A 17434-nucleotide genomic window follows, 5' to 3' on the forward strand; every position below is an offset into this window, starting at 1 on the left:
GGCAGCCAAATGAAGCGCCATTTTCGGCCACCCATTCGGCCTGGGATTGTATTACAGCTCACATCCAGTGTTTAGCGGGGAAGCACGCTATTTATCCGAAATAGACTGGGTCTGTCTATTCAATGAAATGGCAGTATATTGAAAGATACGGCCTTACATTTGCGTCGTGCGGTGGCGAGAGGCTGTGTTCGAGTGTCTACTATTGTTCTGTCTGCGTGACATTACTAGGGCTTTGATAAATTGTGCAGAAAAAGAAGGAAATAGGGGTTTGAAGAAACAAAAGTCTTCGGTACAAAACAGTCGCACCGGAAACAGAGGTAGGGCCCAAAGCATACAAGCGTGGATCCGCCATACCCGCCACACTTTCGAACTGGCGTACTTTTTTATCATGGTGTGTCGCTGTCACTTGTACCCTATCCCACAGAACATGATGGATACGGCCAGTCAAGTGGAATAGACCCGTTAGAGTTAGAGGTTTGCAGAATGAAAAGGTTAATTAAAGGTTTAATATAGAAAGAAAAAATTCGTGACGACGCAGTAAAAAAAACAAAAAAAAACAAACATGCCAAAACTTCCTTCTAGAAAGTGAATTACACGTAAACAGGAATAAACAAAAGGAAATCATTACCGCGGATGTTGCATTTGCGTCGTTTCATTTGGTGTAGCGGCAATACTGGCATTGCTTAATGGTGAATAAAGAGAGCTGTAAGACAAAACCCAAGGAAAAGAACCAGGCAGGGCACGCGCCTTCTTGGTCTCTTCCTTGTTCTTGTTCTGGTTCTTTTATTTCGTTTCCGTCTTACAGTGGTGTTTCTTAAACATGTCGCTCTACCAACTCACCCAACTTTCTATCCTGCTGGTATTTTTTCGATTGGGTGACTGCTCTTTTGGAGATGCTTTTTGGTCGTGCGGAGGAGACAGCGTTAGTGTCAATGCCACCAAAATTCCAGGCATAAACCAGTGCCCACTGGCGAATTCTCACAATAGTTAAGCGACAATGCTATGGGTGAGAAGGAAAACCCTGCAGAAGAGGAAGTTAGCTCACTTAACGCTTGATGGCAAGCTTTATTAGCTATTTTACGAATCACGAATTTTTTTTTTGTTGTTTTGATTTCCGCAGGAGTTACCGACGGGTAATAGAAAATTCCAGCAAACAAAAGGTGCGTGTCATGAAAAACAGGAACGTCCTACTTTGATGCGATTGAAGTTTATGCACGCAAAAATAATGTTGTTCAGTACTTAACAAGACGTTGTTTCTTTTTGTTGTTTGTTATTTGTGCTCCTTGAAGTTGTCTCTGGAGGTTTTTCCTGGTAGTTTGTACAAGTTTTCCCAAACCACCCGGATGATGTCAGCACACTAAAGCAGCTCTTTCCCGTGTGACTCCTCAATCCGAAATTGAGTTCGGCTCGCACAGTGTGGGTACGTCTGTATCCTGATTTATTTCGTTTGGACCGGTGTCTGTTTTATAAATAGCCCGGCGGGATTTCTTATTCGTCGCCACTAACCCGTATAGTGACTGCTTTAGACTTTTGCTACCTGTATTGCAATTAAAGAATAGCGAACCGATTGCGTACGGTGACGACTAGGGAAAATTACCGTATTAGTCACCCTTTCAAGCGACTGCCATAGAGAACTCACTGTGGCACAGGGAATGGGTGCCCCACTATACCCTTGCTTTACAGGCTTCCGAATAGATTTTAAGAACGCACGAACTTTACTTGAAACTTCTTGGTCTTTCCTTCTAACAGGAGCTGTCTATGTTTGTCGCTATAGTATTGATTGCAACATGTTCTTTTTTTACGCCCAGGGGACTTCAAAATGAATCATTACCAATGAATCCCCAGTTTCTCGAAACGAGTACGCCAAACAAGAGCACTGACGTTTGCATGTACACCGAATTGCGGCTATTTCGACGCAAACTTTCTCCCGGGCAAATATTTTTAAAAGAGCAATCCTATCTCATTCTCCCCATTCACCTTCGCCTTAACCTTCCGCACTGTTTTTGTAACAGCGGCGAAGCTTGGAGTCATGTTGCTATGGCTGTCCCACTACTTGTGCAGGCTTGGTACCGCTGCCTATCTGCGCCGTCGACAACCGCCGTTGCATGTTAAGCGCATCATGTCTATTGGCGAAGATTCGGCACCTGAAGACTGCCTGCCGTGAAGTAAGAAAGGTCTACGCTTGCGTCGACCAGCCAGAACCGCTAAGGGACGGTGGCGTCAACGGTGGAAACAGTTATAACAATAGAGTTCCATACTAATATACACTAAAGAGAAATCGGGCGCCACTGTCTACGGGAGCCGCGCTTCGGCGAGCTTTCCGTCATGTACCAGGCAGGCACATTCCACTTGTCCTTGGCATGGCTCATGAACAGGCTGAAATGTTGGTTGTGGCAGAAAAAATCAACAATATTACTGTAGAAGGTTCATCAGATTTGTTTTGGTATTATAAAATTGAGCCTTCTGAAAGATAAATTCGTCAGTTATGTAGAAGCTTCATGCAAGATGAACAAAAAATATGTTACCGTTTTTTGTTGATTTTGGCTTCAAGACAAAAAAAGAACATATGGCTATCTAAGCCAAGTAGGCGAGGAACGTCTCCAGCGACAATGGCGCCTCCCGTGGCGGCCTGCGACTGCAGTGACAGATTTCCCTGTAGCATATATCAGTATGAAACTCTATGTTTATAACGACGGCTTCATCCAGGACCGATCCTTTGCAGCAGCGGCGACGCTTGGAGCCACGTTGCTAATCGCTGTCCCGCTACTTGTGCAGATGAGTGACAGAAAAGGGGTTTTGGTTATTCCTGGTTGTATCGTCGCTGCTTCTGTATTGCAAAGTGCTTTTTGCATTGATTGTGTTTTTTCGTGGTTTTCGAGCTCTTGCAAAATTAGTAAACGATGTCCTCTGACAGGAAATCTAGGAAGGATAACCGCCAACTGTGTGTGGAGGTGCAGGAAATGAAGGATAGCATGACGCTGATGAATGAGCATTTTGAGATGTTCGAAAATGAGTTGGATCGTGTGCTCAAGGAAAACAAGGAACTCAAAAAGGAAATAGATCGTCTTCAAAAGTAGTTCTTTGAAAATGAAACACGCACTAATGAACTCGAGAGCAGGCTGACACAGTGCGAACAGTAGTCTCGCAAGTAGAACGTGGAAATTAAAGGTGTGGTGAAGACTGAACATGAAAATGTTGCGGCGCTAATAGAAAAGGTAGCTGAAGTGCACGAGGAAACCATTGAGGCTTTTAAAATTATGCCACCGCGTTCCAACAGGGAATGAAGGGAAGAGAAACACTGTGGTCCAGTTCAGGAGTCTAGTTCAGAAGGCGCGAAAGCGCATCACGAACCATGCGCTGGGTGACACTTCTGAACCCGGTGACAATGCTCCTGGGTTCGTGAATGAGCACCTGTGTCCGAACCTGAAACGGCTGATGGCTTCCACTATCGCACGGAAGCGACGTTTTGTGTGACGCGCAATGGCCGAATTCTCACGCGAGACACCGACGGCAGTCCTACGCTTGATGTTTCTTCTGAAAACGACCTTCTCAAAATGACCTCTGTGCGTATATTATTAAGTGACTAAGGCGCTTGATGATGTTTGCTACACGCATGTTATACCAGCAACTTGTCGAACCTAAAGACGTTGTACTATCCCATCAAAAGCGAAATACTGTCTCTATTGTTCACTTAAACGTCCTTTTCCTTGTTAAGAAGATCAATCCACTACCTTCCTTTCTGGAGACAAGGAAGGAAGGTAGTGGATCGATTTTGTTAACAAGGGACACTCCATGGTTTATTGACCAATGTTCTGCTAGTCGTCTGCTCGTTCACAGCTCACCACCACCGCGGTTTACAGTCCTCTGTCTACCACCCCCCCTCCCGCACAGAGTGTCGTTTGTCCACCACAGTTTTCACAAACAGCCCCACCTTTCGTTCTGACCCACGGGTTAAGAGACCACTGTTTGTCTTAACTATCTGCCCACTTCGACGACTCTTCCGTTCGTTCGCTCACTCGCAAGTTCTATTACTGTTCCTTTTGTTTAACGTCGGCATGGCCTCCTGCCCCCACCAACTTGTAATTTTTCCTTCGTTCGTCCGTTCGCAAGTTCTCTTCTCGACTTTTTTGTTTTTATTTGTTTGTTGAACGTCGGTATTGCCACCTGCCTCCAGCAGCTTGTAATTCCTCTTATCTGCACGCAGGATTCACATCAACAGCCCGTTGTTTGTCTACCTAGTCTATTTGCCCGTGCCGGGCTTTCACTCCCCCGTAAAATCTGCTCATTCGGCTTCAACAGCCCGCACCACGTCAAAACAGCCTACTGGGCTACTTCGGACTAGTCTCCCCCCCCCATTCTTCCTTCTTCCTTCTTCTCTCTCAGCTCCTTATCCTACGCCACTGTTACTCACCCATTTTTACTCCCCTCCACACACTCCCTCTGTCCCCCCACCCAACACCCCTCCCTCCCCTTTCTAGCTCGGCTGGTTGAGGTGTCGGTGCCATGCCAGACCGTTACCGACCTCTATCTCCCCATCACGCCTGCCCCCCCTCCAATTATTTCTTCTTCTGCCTTCCTTCTTGAATTAATTTTCTTTTAAAATCAGCCTCCTCATGGTTCTTCAAACATGGTGTACTTGAAATGACATTGTTCCTGAAAATCCAGGATAGAACAATTTTTCCGTCGGTCGCGAGAAAAAACGAGGGGGCGGTGTTGCGATGCACGTTTCCGATGCTCTCTGTCTTCCGAACTAGTGCTACAGTTTACAGCTGTGACTCACAATTACGAAGCACTTACTCTACTAGTCAACAACACAATTTTCTCGGTTGCGCACCGACCACCCTCTGGAGATGCCAATCACTTTCCAGACTTTCTTGATGCTTTGCTAGAGCACGCATCCTTTGACAAAAAAATCGTATGATTCTTGGATGCGATTTCAATATTAAGCTTTCCCCCGAGATTTCACTTTCCTCATCATTTATCAACCGGGTAACGTCCTGCGACTTCCACAACGTAACTAGCTCTCCTACGCGCATTACGGCAACTAGTTCATTAACACTAGACCTTTACGTCGCTAATGCTGATTCACCCGTTACAACATCGGGGACAATAAGTTCGGATATCAGCGACACTTCCCAATATTTATAGCATATTCTGTTTCTGCCGGACGAGGCAAACCAGTGGTACTAAGTTTAATTATCAGCACATAACGCTTTAATCGTGATGCGTTCACAGAGAAAATACGCAAAGGTACCTGGTCCCAGGTCCTTGCTCACAGCTCGACAGATAGCGCGTACGAATAATTTATGAAACTTTTTGGGAAAACAATATAGTGAGGTTTTTCCAGTAAAAGAATTCATGCCCTGGCGTTAAATACGAAAACCTAAGAATTGACCCACAGCAGTTGAACCCACATTCACCCACAACATGTGGAAAATCATAAATGACGCTCTTGCCGAAACCCAACTGATATACGGGAGATTGCTGTAGACGGAACAGTTATTTCTAACACTTCGCTCTATGAGCATTTCAATGATTATTTTATCGGATAAATAGCACACACTGCGCTTTCTTCAGCTGAACCGTGTACTGTTGACTTCAGCGCATCAGAAATTGTTTATGTTGCCAACGGACTACAATAAAGTACATCGCACATCCATTTCGTGGGAAAACCGTCAAGCCACAGATACTGACAACATTTAAATTATTTGCGCTGCTGAGCACATGGTCGCGGGTTCGATTCCCGGCCGCGGCGGCCGCTTTTGTGATGGAGGCGAAAAGCAAAAACGCCCGTGTGTACGAGATTTCGGCGCACGATAAAGATCCCCAGGTGGTCAAAATTAATCCGGAGCCCTCCACTACAGCGCGCCTCATCGCCTGCGTTGCGTCGGCGCGTTAAACCCCAAAATCAATCAATCAAATTATACCAGCTTAATACGCCCTAGACTACATTTACCCGTGACTTGTGCACATTTTCAATCGCTGTTTAGAATCTGGTTGTTTTCTTTCAAAAATGAAACCAGCAAAATTTCCAGCAATATACAAGGCAGGAGATAAAAATGTCCCCACCAGTTACAGGTGTATTTCTGTTCTGCCCGTAATTTTGAAGGGACTCGAAAAAAATAATTTTCACGTCTATAATCATTCTTTTCTAAACATCAAATGTCATCATCCCGCCAAAATGGCTTTCGCAAGGGATGCTCTACGGAATCCGCGGTACTTATGCAAGAAGAAATCATTTTAAATATTATAGAAACGGATGAGCCGACCTTGGGTGTTCTGGTTGATTATATCAATGCTTTCGATTGTATTAGTCATAGAACACTTCTTGAAATATTATATCGCTGTGGCATGCATGGAGGGCCACACTTTTTACTGGAGCCTTACATTACTGGTCGCCGGCAATCTGTTGTTATGAATGGCTATCCCCTTTCTTTTCCAAATGCACCGGGTGGGGTTTTGCAGGGTAATTTCCTATCTCCTTTTTATTCAATGTGTGTGTTAACGATACCATATGTGTTGATGAAAACGCCTTATTCGTCTTGTATGCCGATGATTCCAGTCTGTTTGTTACTCGTGATAATATTATGAAATTCTGTTCTGACCAAATTGCTCGACTGGCCTAACCAAAATAGCTTCAAAATTAACGTTAAGAAATCAAATCAATATTGGCACCAAAGAACATACGTATACCTTTTAGTAATGAATTGCATTTGGGTTCACGACGCTTTGACGTTGTAAAAAAAGCACAAAATCACACGAGTGGTATTCTCGCAGCGCATGATATGAAACTCCCACCTTTAATTGTTGGACAACACGTTATTCTACGCTGTCAGTGCGCTATATCGTTGTCGTAAAATTTTCCCAACTTGTGTTAAACTAGAAATTTGTTACGCACTTTTCAGGTCTCATTTGAATTATTTCACATTGGTTTGGGGCACGACTGCTAAATGAACATTAATGCACTCCTTCTAAAAAAAGCCATGCTATGCATTAGTGGTGCTCCGTATCTTCATCCCACCAAAGAGTTGTTTCAGCATCTTAACGTAATCAACATTCAGAATCTTCATATGTACCGTCTCTTGTATCAGCTTTACTTTTCAAGCACTTCCCACCATAATGTTTTAGTGGAAATTTCCGGCCTATCATTACGAACCGAAACAGGTCAGACGCGTCAATGAGACGAATATATTGTTCCTCGGCGTCGCGCTGACTACTTTTTAAAATAGTTTAGTCGCAACATACCTCTTATGCTTAACGACATTACGTCCACATATTGCGGAAGTTTCCCATATCAGTCACAAAGAATCGCATTCTATATTTTTCAACAACCAATTGCAGTGATGTTTATATTAACTATGTTTTTCATGTTCTTCTAAGGAATGACATTTTGTTGGGTATGTGTTTGACCCCTTGTAAAGTTGGATTTCCACGCGACTGAATAATAATGGTGAAATATTGTTCAGTGTGTTGTAACATTGCATCCGGGTAATTTTTGTTTTCAACAAAATAAGCTGTGCAATGTATTGCTTATGACCAAAACTGTCGTAGCTGCACGGACGCACTGGACCCGTCAAGCTCTCCCTACAGCGTCTTGCCAGAGTTAACGTCAACATTGTCGACGCTGCACCAATGTAGAAATAAATTTTAATTTGATTCATTTGCTTTGTGACACTCCCTTCACCACACACCACCCATAGTCCACTAAAGCTACCACCAACCCAGTCCCATCACCTCCTCTTCTCCTGAGCTCGGCACCGAAGCGATAACAAGCACTGGAACTAGGGCGATAACAAGCCCTGGGGATAACAAGCTCCGGAACGATAACAACCAAGTCGTGCATTCAGCACACGTCCGCGGCTTCCTGGACGAATGAGGCTTACCACTTTTTGTTACTTCACCCTTTCTGATCAATAAAAAAGTTACTTCCCTTTACTCCTCCATTACGAGAAAATGCAACTTGGATTGTTTGAAAGACCTAGCTTTGGCAATTCTCTCAGTTTCGTCTCCTCGGTACGTTGTTTATACCAAACGAAGGTAAAAAAGTTTACACACCTTTGTTATTTCTCGCTTAAATTTCAGCAGAGACGTGATAAAAAATACCGATACCAATTTGTTAATTTTGTTAGAGCTCAAGTGGCCCGATAAAGTTAATCCAGATGCTCAACTAGATGCACAACAACTACTAAGTCATGTCAAGGGCGGTGGCTTTTGTCGGAAATAGGCAGTAGTACAACTTATGGTTCTGACGTGACAAGGACTGTTGAAGAAATTTGCTTTGCAATCACCTCTACCGCTTCTTTTTTTCAGTTTTATCGGGGTTTATGAAGATTTACGTTAAAATATTTTATTGTTCTGACGGAACAGGCAGTTTGTATTCATGGTGTCTCTAAAGCGAATTGCCCTTCTTATCTGCCTGAAGCCAGCGTAAGGGTAATGACGACAGGACAGGAACCACGGAGGCCCAACAGAAACTAATTGCACCCAACGGTACACAGAAAAGCCAAGGGTGCGTTTAGTGGGAATTAATAAGACCCTGGCCCCCCGGGCAACGCAAGACCTAACAGGTATTTTGTCTTTTAGGACCAAGGTCGAAAGTTAAAGCGAACGCTTGGGTGCGCAGCAAGCCGGCAGCAAATTTTTCCCTCCGGTTTCTTTCTTATCAGTGCGGCTAATCTTGTTACAATGGCAATTTTTTGTTTCCTACCGCGTGCACTGAGTGTAGTTATTAATCTTCCAATTAATCGCTTCGTTGTCGTCGGCAGCCTCCCATAGCTGGGGCAGTACTTCGGACGAAGTTTGTTTCGTTTGTTTCTTTCGATTTGGCTCTTGTGTTTTCGTTAATCAACAACGCAGTTTCGCGAGTTATATTCTTAGCATAGCCAGAAAATTGGCCTACAAGTTGAGCTGCGCATGACTATATTGTGTACGCATGTGCTTAGATCTTTAAAGGGGCCATGAAACCAAATACAAGTGCTTTTTATTAGAAAACTTCGGTGCTCCATAGTCCACCCAGCGCTTTTGCAGTAGCAAGTGATGCTTTATTCACCGAAAATTAGTTATTTTGAAAATCTCAATTATTTCGGAAAATCGTGCGATTCGTGACGTCAGCGATTACGTACCAGGGCAGGTATTTCAAAGGAATATAATTATATTCGCTATGGCTGGTGGAGACGACGGAACGTCTTTTGGTGCTTTTTTACCGCCAGTTCTCTTGGTGGCGGCTTGTACCACTCGTGCCAGCTATCAGCGTTTTTTCTTGTCTTTGACCGAATTTGAACCTTCAGGGTTGACAGTAATCGCTTCGTGAAACAATGGATATGCTTGACAAACAGGTCACGTAAGACAATGTCGCTTATGCCAATTAGGCAGTGTCGTCTGAGACAAATCGAAAGCGCTTTACTGATGTACAGCTATAACCAGCATATGTTGGCCGCCCGTACGCACTGATGTTTCTGGGTTTACGTGTGGGTTTGTAAATTCCATTGCGCACCTCACTATTATAACTTCTCTAAAAAGACTATTCATTAAAGTTAAGCGCAAATGCCTTGCTTTTTAAGCATATACACCCTGCCTAACCTGCGTTTGCTTTTGAAGGCCTCAGCCGATCGAACAGTGGTCCAGAATACGTGATAATTCTCGAGCGGGAAACGAGCTAGTTGGTTACGTGGCCATACCATTTTTGCGTACCTGTATAGCTTGTTGTATTATTGTAAGGAGCTGCAGACAACGCGGGGGACGAGACCGAGGAGGCGTCGGCGCCACACGCAGACGAAGATCACACAGGCTTGCCTGCCTCCAGCGGGTCACGTAAAGCGCCTGGGCCCCGTCACTCGACACCTCGTGCGATCGCCGCAGACGCTCTTCGGGGCGGCCACCGGAATTCGGGGAGACCCCTTCGAGGGACGTCTGTTTCACCGAGGACGCCGGCGCACGAGAGTTATGTCTGGGTTTGTGTGTGTGTGTGTTGTGCGCGCAGTGAGTGAACGCTGTGAAATGAAGACGACTCTCCCACGCCGCCCGCTCCGAGGAGAACTCTTGCGTGGTGGTGGATGCCTGCAGCCACCCTCCCCATTCTTTTCTATATGTACACTTCTTTTCCTTCTCTCTCGATTCTGCCAATAAAGTCAGTCTGAAAACGGAACTCAAAGTGGAAGCATCTTCTGTTTTTGGGCTCCTGCACGCGTGGCCTCGCCACCCCGTAACGATACGTGCAGAAGAGCGGTAACTTGTTTTCGTATAGATTATGCTGCTAAGCAAGTTATCTGCAAGCTCGTAAGAGAGAAGAACTACAACAATATTTTCTGGTGCCGAAACCCGGGAGGAGGGACTTCAAAAAAGATGGACGTCAGCCGCCTCAAACGCAAGCGGACCGTGGTGCGATCGTCGACTACAAAGCTGATCAACGACATCACCGACAAGAGGGACTCCGCATCAATCGGTGAGCTGGAATCCAATTTGGACCTTCTCTCTCTTAAAGAAAGATCTCTTAAAGAACTGGATGAAGAAATCCATACAGTCATTGAAGTGGAAGAGCTAGAAGAGGATGTAACAAGCTCTGAATCCTACGCTGAGAAAATCATCGTAGCCAAAAGCGAAGTCAGAAGATGGATCAAAGATATGAAGGCCGCCAATGAAAAGGCAGCAGCTACTGCAGCAACGCGGCAGACAGATCCCAGGCAGCAGGCAGAAACGAGCATGACTCCGGTTCCCCCCGTGCAAGTCGTGAGGCTTCCAAAGTTGGAGATTTCTAAATTTGGAGGAGAACTGAGAAAGTGGCAAGGATTTTGGAGCCAATTCAACTCTACTATCCACAGCAACCCCACTTTGTCAAAAATTGACAAGTTTAAATATCTGAACAGCTACATGACAGCAAAGGCAGCGGCGGCCATCGCAGGGCTTGACCTATCAGAGGCAAATTATGACGTAGCCCTTACCATCCTTCAAAGATTCGGCCGAAAGGAAATGATAATCGAGGAGCACATGTCGCGCTTGCTTCATGTGAAGCCGGTTCAGGATGTACGAAACCTCGACAAACTGCGTGGGCTCGTCGACGAAGTGCACACGGAAGTCAGAAGTTTAGCCGCATTGGGAGTGAGTGCTAGCACATACGGCGTGCTATTGCTGACCGTACTCAAGAAGGCTGTGCCAGCTGATCTTTGCCTCGAATATTACCGAAGGCACGATGAAACAAAAGAGGGCAGCGAGGTAGAAACATTCTTGCTTTTCCTAAGAAAAGAGGTAGAAACGCGCGAAAAGATACAGGCAGCTGACTCCAGACACCGCGAGCCTACCGCTGCTCCCAACCGACACAAGAGTGGTTTCAAAGGATCGCAATCGCCTTCTGCTGCTTTGCTGAACGCCGTAACGGACAAAGACAGCATAGGATGCGTGTTCTGCCACTCTTCCAATCACGACGCTGGCAGCTGTGATTCTCGGATGTCAGTTTCGGAAAAGCGGGAACTTCTAAAGCGCGACAACCGTTGCTTTCGCTGCACAAGAAAAGGACACAGGTCTAAAGAATGCCGAACAGCCAGATGGTTGAAGTGCGCCAGTTGCGGAGGGAAACATCTCACCACGTTGTGTGATCCCAACATGTCGGGCGCTGACAACACGGCCAAAGAGAATGCTACCGTAACAACAGTGACAGAGCCAAAGACAGTGTTGCAGTCGCCACTGGATGCTCGTAATCACGGGTCACAGGTGTTTCTTCAGACAGCAAAGGCTTGGGCTGAGGGCCAACAAAAGCGTACACTGGTGAGACTTCTCCTTGATGGAGGTAGTCAACGTACATTCATACGAAGCGACCTGTCCAAGAATCTGCAGTTGAAGGTCCTAGGCGAAGAGGAGCTGAACATTTTTACGTTCGGAGGCGCGGAAGCTGCGAGGCATACCAAGTCACGTCGAGTCGAGCTCTGGCTCCGAAGCCAGCATGACAGAACAGAGGCGCGGGTTGAAGTTCTCGAGGTGCCCTGCATATGTGCAGATCTCATGCCTGCTCCGTCGGACGCAGACGTTTTGCGAATGCTAGAGGAAGGAATGAAAGTCGCAGACGTTTCACACGGTCATCACAGTGATGAGGGGATCGGTCTCTTGATTGGGGCTGATTTCTACTGGGCAGTGGTCACGGGATCGGTCAGGCGACTGGCTCCTAAGCTCATGGCAGTGGACACTGCTTTTGGGTGGACTCTGCAAGGCGAGGTTGGCACGACCCGATCTACGGCAATTTGTTCCGCTGCGACAAGTGTGATGAGAGCGAGTGTGAGTGAAGAAACAGACAAAGAGATAGCTTCACAACTCCGGTCTTTTTGGTAGCTTGAGCACTTTGGTATCAACGAAACCGAACGAGTTTGTCCCGAAGATGCCGTTCTTCAGCATCATAAAGAAACGGTCCGGTTTGAAGACGGTCGCTACAAGGTATCGTTCCCGTGGAAGCCAAAAGCAACGGAATTGAGCGACAACCAAGAATGTGCTGTCAGGCGTCTAAAGTCTCTAACAACACGCCTAAGCAAGAGCGAGCACCTAATGCAAGAATATGATACTTCCATCCGTGACTACATTAAGAAGGGCTTCGCGGAGGAGGTGAAAGAAAACAAAGGCAGTACAAGTCCAGTGTACTATATGCCACACCAAGCTGTTGTACGTCATGACAGCCAAACAACTAAGCTAAGGGTTGTTTTCGATGCCTCGTCAAGCACCAACAATCGCCCCTCTCTGAACGACGTTTTGGAGAGTGGGCCAAATTTGAATCCTGAGCTCATTGACGTACTGACCAGATTCCGCACCCATAACATCGCTATTGTTGCGGACATCGAGAAGGCTTTCTTGTAGATATCTTTGGCCAAGACGGATAGGAGCGCGGTGCGTTTCCTGTGGTACGAAGGAACGCCAAAGATCGGGGAAGAACTTCCTCCAGTCGTGACCTACCAAATGACAAGAGTGCCCTTTGGCGTAACTTCAAGCCCATTTCTTTTGGCAGCGACGTTGCACCATCACCTAAGAAACCTGCCTGAGCAGTACGACGGAACGGCGGATATCCTGCGCCGTCACCTTTACGTTGATGACCTCGTGACTGGAGTGGACAGCCGATGACAAGCGACGAAGCTGTGCCAGGAGGCAACTACTATTATGGGACAAGCAGGAATGAAACTGCACAAGTGGATGTCCAACGATACCGAGCTGCTAAACTCATTGGAACAGGGTGCTGTTCAGCAGCAATACAATGACTTCGGACATGCTGCGGCCGCAAAGGTGTTGGGAGTGGGCTGGAACCCCCAAAGCGACGTGTTCGAATACAGGTTGACCGCCCTCATCGATTTTATCTCCGCCAGAGTGGACAATAAGAGATTTGTGCTCCAAGTGTCAGCGAGAATTTTCGATCCATTTGGATTCCTGTCCCCCACCACAGTGAATGTTAAGATGATGTTTCAAAGACTGTGGGAGCTGGGAGTAAAATGGGATGAACTTTTGCCAAGTAGTTTGCAAACCGAGTGGGATCAGTGGTGCAGCGAGCTTCCGCTCATTCAACAGATTACAGTGCCACGCATGATCGCCGCGGATTTCGGGGACGATCAAACAAAGAAAGTGCTGCACGTTTTCTGTGATGCAAGCCCCAAGGCCTACGGCGCCGTTGCATACATCGTAACTACATCAGCGTCGGGAGAGGTAGGCGTCAGCTTGATAATGGCTAGAACCCGAGTGGCACCTCTGAAACGACTCTCTTTGCCCCTACTCGAGTTAATGGGAGCCCTAATAGGCGCGCGGCTGTGCCAGTGCCTCGTAAAGACGCTGCGAATGGAGGACGCTCGGGTACGACTCTGGACGGACTCTACAGTGGCCATGTACTGGATCAAGGGTTCCGCCAGCCGATGGAAACCATTCGTGGCTAACCGAGTTACAGAGTTGCAAACACTGACCAACCCTGAAGATTGGGGGCATTGCCCTGGAGCGGACAACCCTGCGGATCTCTTAACACGCGGCATACTGCCCTCGGCATTGGTGCAGAGCGCACTATGGTGGAGAGGGCCCCAGTGGCTACTGAATGATGAGTCAGGCTGGCCGATGCTGGGTAATGAGGCGTCACAGCAAGCGGATTCCTACAAAGAGGAAATGAGAGTGGCTGCAATGCCAGTGATGTCTCCATCGCAAGACCCGATCCTGAATCTCAAGGATCATAGTTCGTTCAACAGGATACTTAGAGTGACTGCTTGGGTCCTCCGTTTTGTGGACAACTGCCGGAAGAAAGATGAAAAAAGGAAGGGGTCACTCACAGCTGAAGAAATAATCACCTCTGAAAGGTACTGGTTGGCGACCATAAAAAAGAAGCCTTTGGCGACGACATCTCGAACCTGCTCACTCAAAGACCGCTTTCGAAGAAATCTCCTGTGTACCTATTTAACCCGTACATCGATGAAGACGGGCTCATGAGGGTAGGGGGGAGATTACACTTCAGCCAGAACAGCGAAAGTACGAAGCATCCAATAGTGCTCCCCGGCGACCACCCGTTCACTTCCCTGCTCATACAGAGAGAACACCTACGGCTGTTGCACTCCGGCGTGCGGGACACCCTCGCTCAATTGAGAGAGTCATACTGGATCCTCAGGGGGCGGCAGGTCGTGAAGAAAGTTGTAAATCAGTGCCTGAAGTGTCGGAAACAAAGTTGTCCCCCGGCGTCCGAGCAAGTGGCACCGCTTCCTGCTGATAGAGTAACACAAGGGAACCCGTTTGACGTCGTTGGAGTGGACTTCGCTGGCCCGCTGATGTGTCGGGAGAGCGGTGGGACGAAGAAATGTTACATCGCCCTCTTCACATGTGCCGTAACGCGTGCAGTGCACCTCGAGCTTGTCAGTGATCTTTCGGCTACCGCCTTTCTATTGGCCTTTAAGCGCTTCGTGGCACGTCGAGGAATGTGCACTACGGTCTACTCTGACAATGCGCTCACATTTAAAAGATCATCAAGAGACCTCATGTTGATGTTCGACTCACTGCAGTCGGAAGAAACTCTATCTTACTTCGCTGACCACAGAATTAGGTGGAAATACATAGTTGAAAGGGGCGCTTGGTGGGGTGGATTTCGGGAGCGCCTGGTGAGATCGGTGAAAGTGTCGCTCCGCAGGGTGCTGGGTCGGAGCAGCCTAAACTTTGAAGAGTTGACAACAATTCTCAACGAGGTGGAGGCAGTCATCAACTCGCGTCCATTGACGGTCGTTTATTCCGAAGCTGATTAGCCTGAACCGCTGTCGCCGGGTCACTTCCTCGTGGGGCGAAAACTCACTGCTCGGCCACCGCATCGTCTTCCGGCCGCAACATCTCTAGGTGGCCAGCAACTTGTTCGGCGCTGGAGATACCGCAGCACCATCGCGGACAACTTCTGGCGAAGGTGGCGCAAAGAGTACCTGTTGGAGCTGAGATCGGCACACCTAAGCAAGCCTACCGTGTCAAGTGGCCTACAAGCTGGTGACTTGGGGCTCTTAAAGGAAGATCACCTCAAAAGGCATCTATGGAAAACCGGTCGAATCACGGAAACCTTCCAGGGAAGAGATGGCCTCGTGAGATCTTGCAAGCTCAGGCTACCCGGGGGAGCAGAGGTCAGACGGCCCATACAGTTGCTGTATCCCTTGGAACCTTAAAAAAAAAGAAAAACCATGAGCGCAAGAAAACGCTCATCCGGGGGAGATTGTTGTATTATTGTAAGGAGCTGCAGACAACGCGGGGGACGAGACCGAGGAGGCGTCGGCGCCACACGCAGACGAAGATCACACAGGCTTGCCTGCCTCCAGCGGGCCACGTAAAGCGCCTGGGCCCCGTCACTCGACACCTCGTGCGATCGCCGCAGACGCTCTTCGGGGCGGCCACCGGAATTCGGGGAGACCCCTTCGAGGGACGTCTGTTTCCCCAAGGACGCCGGCGCACGAGAGTTATGTCTGGGTTTGTGTGTGTGTGTGTGTGTGTGTGTGTGTGTGTGTGTGTGTGTGTGTGTGTTGTGCGCGCAGTGAGTGAACGCTGTGAAATGAAGACGACTCTCCCACGCCGCCCGCTCCGAGGAGAACTCTTGCGTGGCGGTGGATGCCTGCAGCCACCCTCCCCATTCTTTTCTATATGTACACTTCTTTTCCTTCTCTCTCGATTCTGCCAATAAAGTCAGTCTGAAAACGGAACTCAAAGTGGAAGCATCTTCTGTTTTTGGGCTCCTGCACGCGTGGCCTCGCCACCCCGTAACAATACGTGCAGAAGAGCGGTAACTTGTTTTCGTATAGATTATGCTGCTAAGCAAGTTATCTGCAAGCTCGTAAGAGAGAAGAACTACAACATAGCTTATTTTAGTGAACTCTGCGTAAAAGTGATGTCAGTCTTTTTCGAACGAGGCAATCTTCCGAATGAACCAAACGTGCATTTAGCCTTCATGGCCCTTAAGCAGCGCTACTTCTGCAACATACCCCCAGTGAATTGCACATGCCAAGAACTACGGATGGGCTAAGAAACGGGTCCTATCCACATGCCGAAGTGACGCATGCATCTCCGACGAAGTCGCCAGAGAAATCAATCAATCAATCAATCAATCAATCAATCAATCAATCAATCAATCAATCAATCAATCAATCAATCAATCAATCAATCAATCGATCGATCGATCGATCAATTTATTAATGAAAATTTTAGCCGAGGTTTACCTTTAAAAACGTTGGCTTGGTTGCCCTTCAAGTTTTCGTTCTCCGCTCGGCTACGCATAAGGTTTTGTCGCTGAGCGTATGCTAATGCGAAACAGAGTTTCACACTGGCGTGTTCCATGTCTTTCTCTTTTTTTTGTGCAGTGAAAAACAATGGCGCCCTTGTGCACATGTGTTGTATTTGTTTCGCAGCAAATTTGTCTAGCTATAGCCGGCTTACAATTGGTGTGCGGATGTTATAAGCACCAGTTAATGGCTAAAGTACCTGTTTACCTACGTAAATAAACGTGGTTCTAAATAAATTCTAACGGAACCATCTAAGCGTGAAGCATCAACCGACGGGCAGCACATTTAAATTATCGTCAGGGTTCTACGTCCACTTGTAGCCGTCCACTATGGCGCCCCTCGGAGCCCGTCCAGGTGTAACTTCGGAGCTTTTATATGAGATAATTCCAGCAAATGGCCCCATACCTCTGCTTGTGTGCTCTTCGTATTAAAGAGATGTAGCCTGATGATTTGATTAATTCAGCCGCCTTGGTGGCTCAGTCAGTAAAATATTGTGCTACGGAGTCCCAGGACGCCGGTTTGATTCGGGCAGCAAGGGGTGGTTTTCTAATGAAAGCCAAAAAGTAGAACACCTGAGCATCGAGATCTCGGTACACGTTAAAGATACCCGGGCCCCACGTAGTAAAAGTTATTCTGAAGTCATTCACCAAAGCGCGACTGATAGATGAAATGTAGCTTCGGCGCATAAGACCAGCATTGAT

General features: G+C 47.3%; 1 protein-coding gene across 1 annotated transcript; it reads left to right on the forward strand.

Annotated features, from left to right (window-relative positions):
* The first annotated feature begins 10341 nt into the window (after positions 1-10341).
* On the forward strand, positions 10342-13092 carry LOC144139630 (uncharacterized). Its single transcript, XM_077671926.1, has 2 exons — positions 10342-12196; positions 12980-13092. Exons 1-2 carry the CDS (start codon positions 10342-10344, stop codon positions 13090-13092), a joined length of 1968 nt encoding a protein of 655 aa, XP_077528052.1.
* Positions 13093-17434: the final 4342 nt, after the last annotated feature.

Source organism: Haemaphysalis longicornis, unplaced genomic scaffold (genome assembly GCF_048455015.1).
Source record: "Haemaphysalis longicornis isolate Haplotype H1 unplaced genomic scaffold, Haemaphysalis longicornis Haplotype H1 scaffold_5, whole genome shotgun sequence".
Classification (NCBI taxonomy): domain Eukaryota; kingdom Metazoa; phylum Arthropoda; class Arachnida; order Ixodida; family Ixodidae; genus Haemaphysalis; species Haemaphysalis longicornis.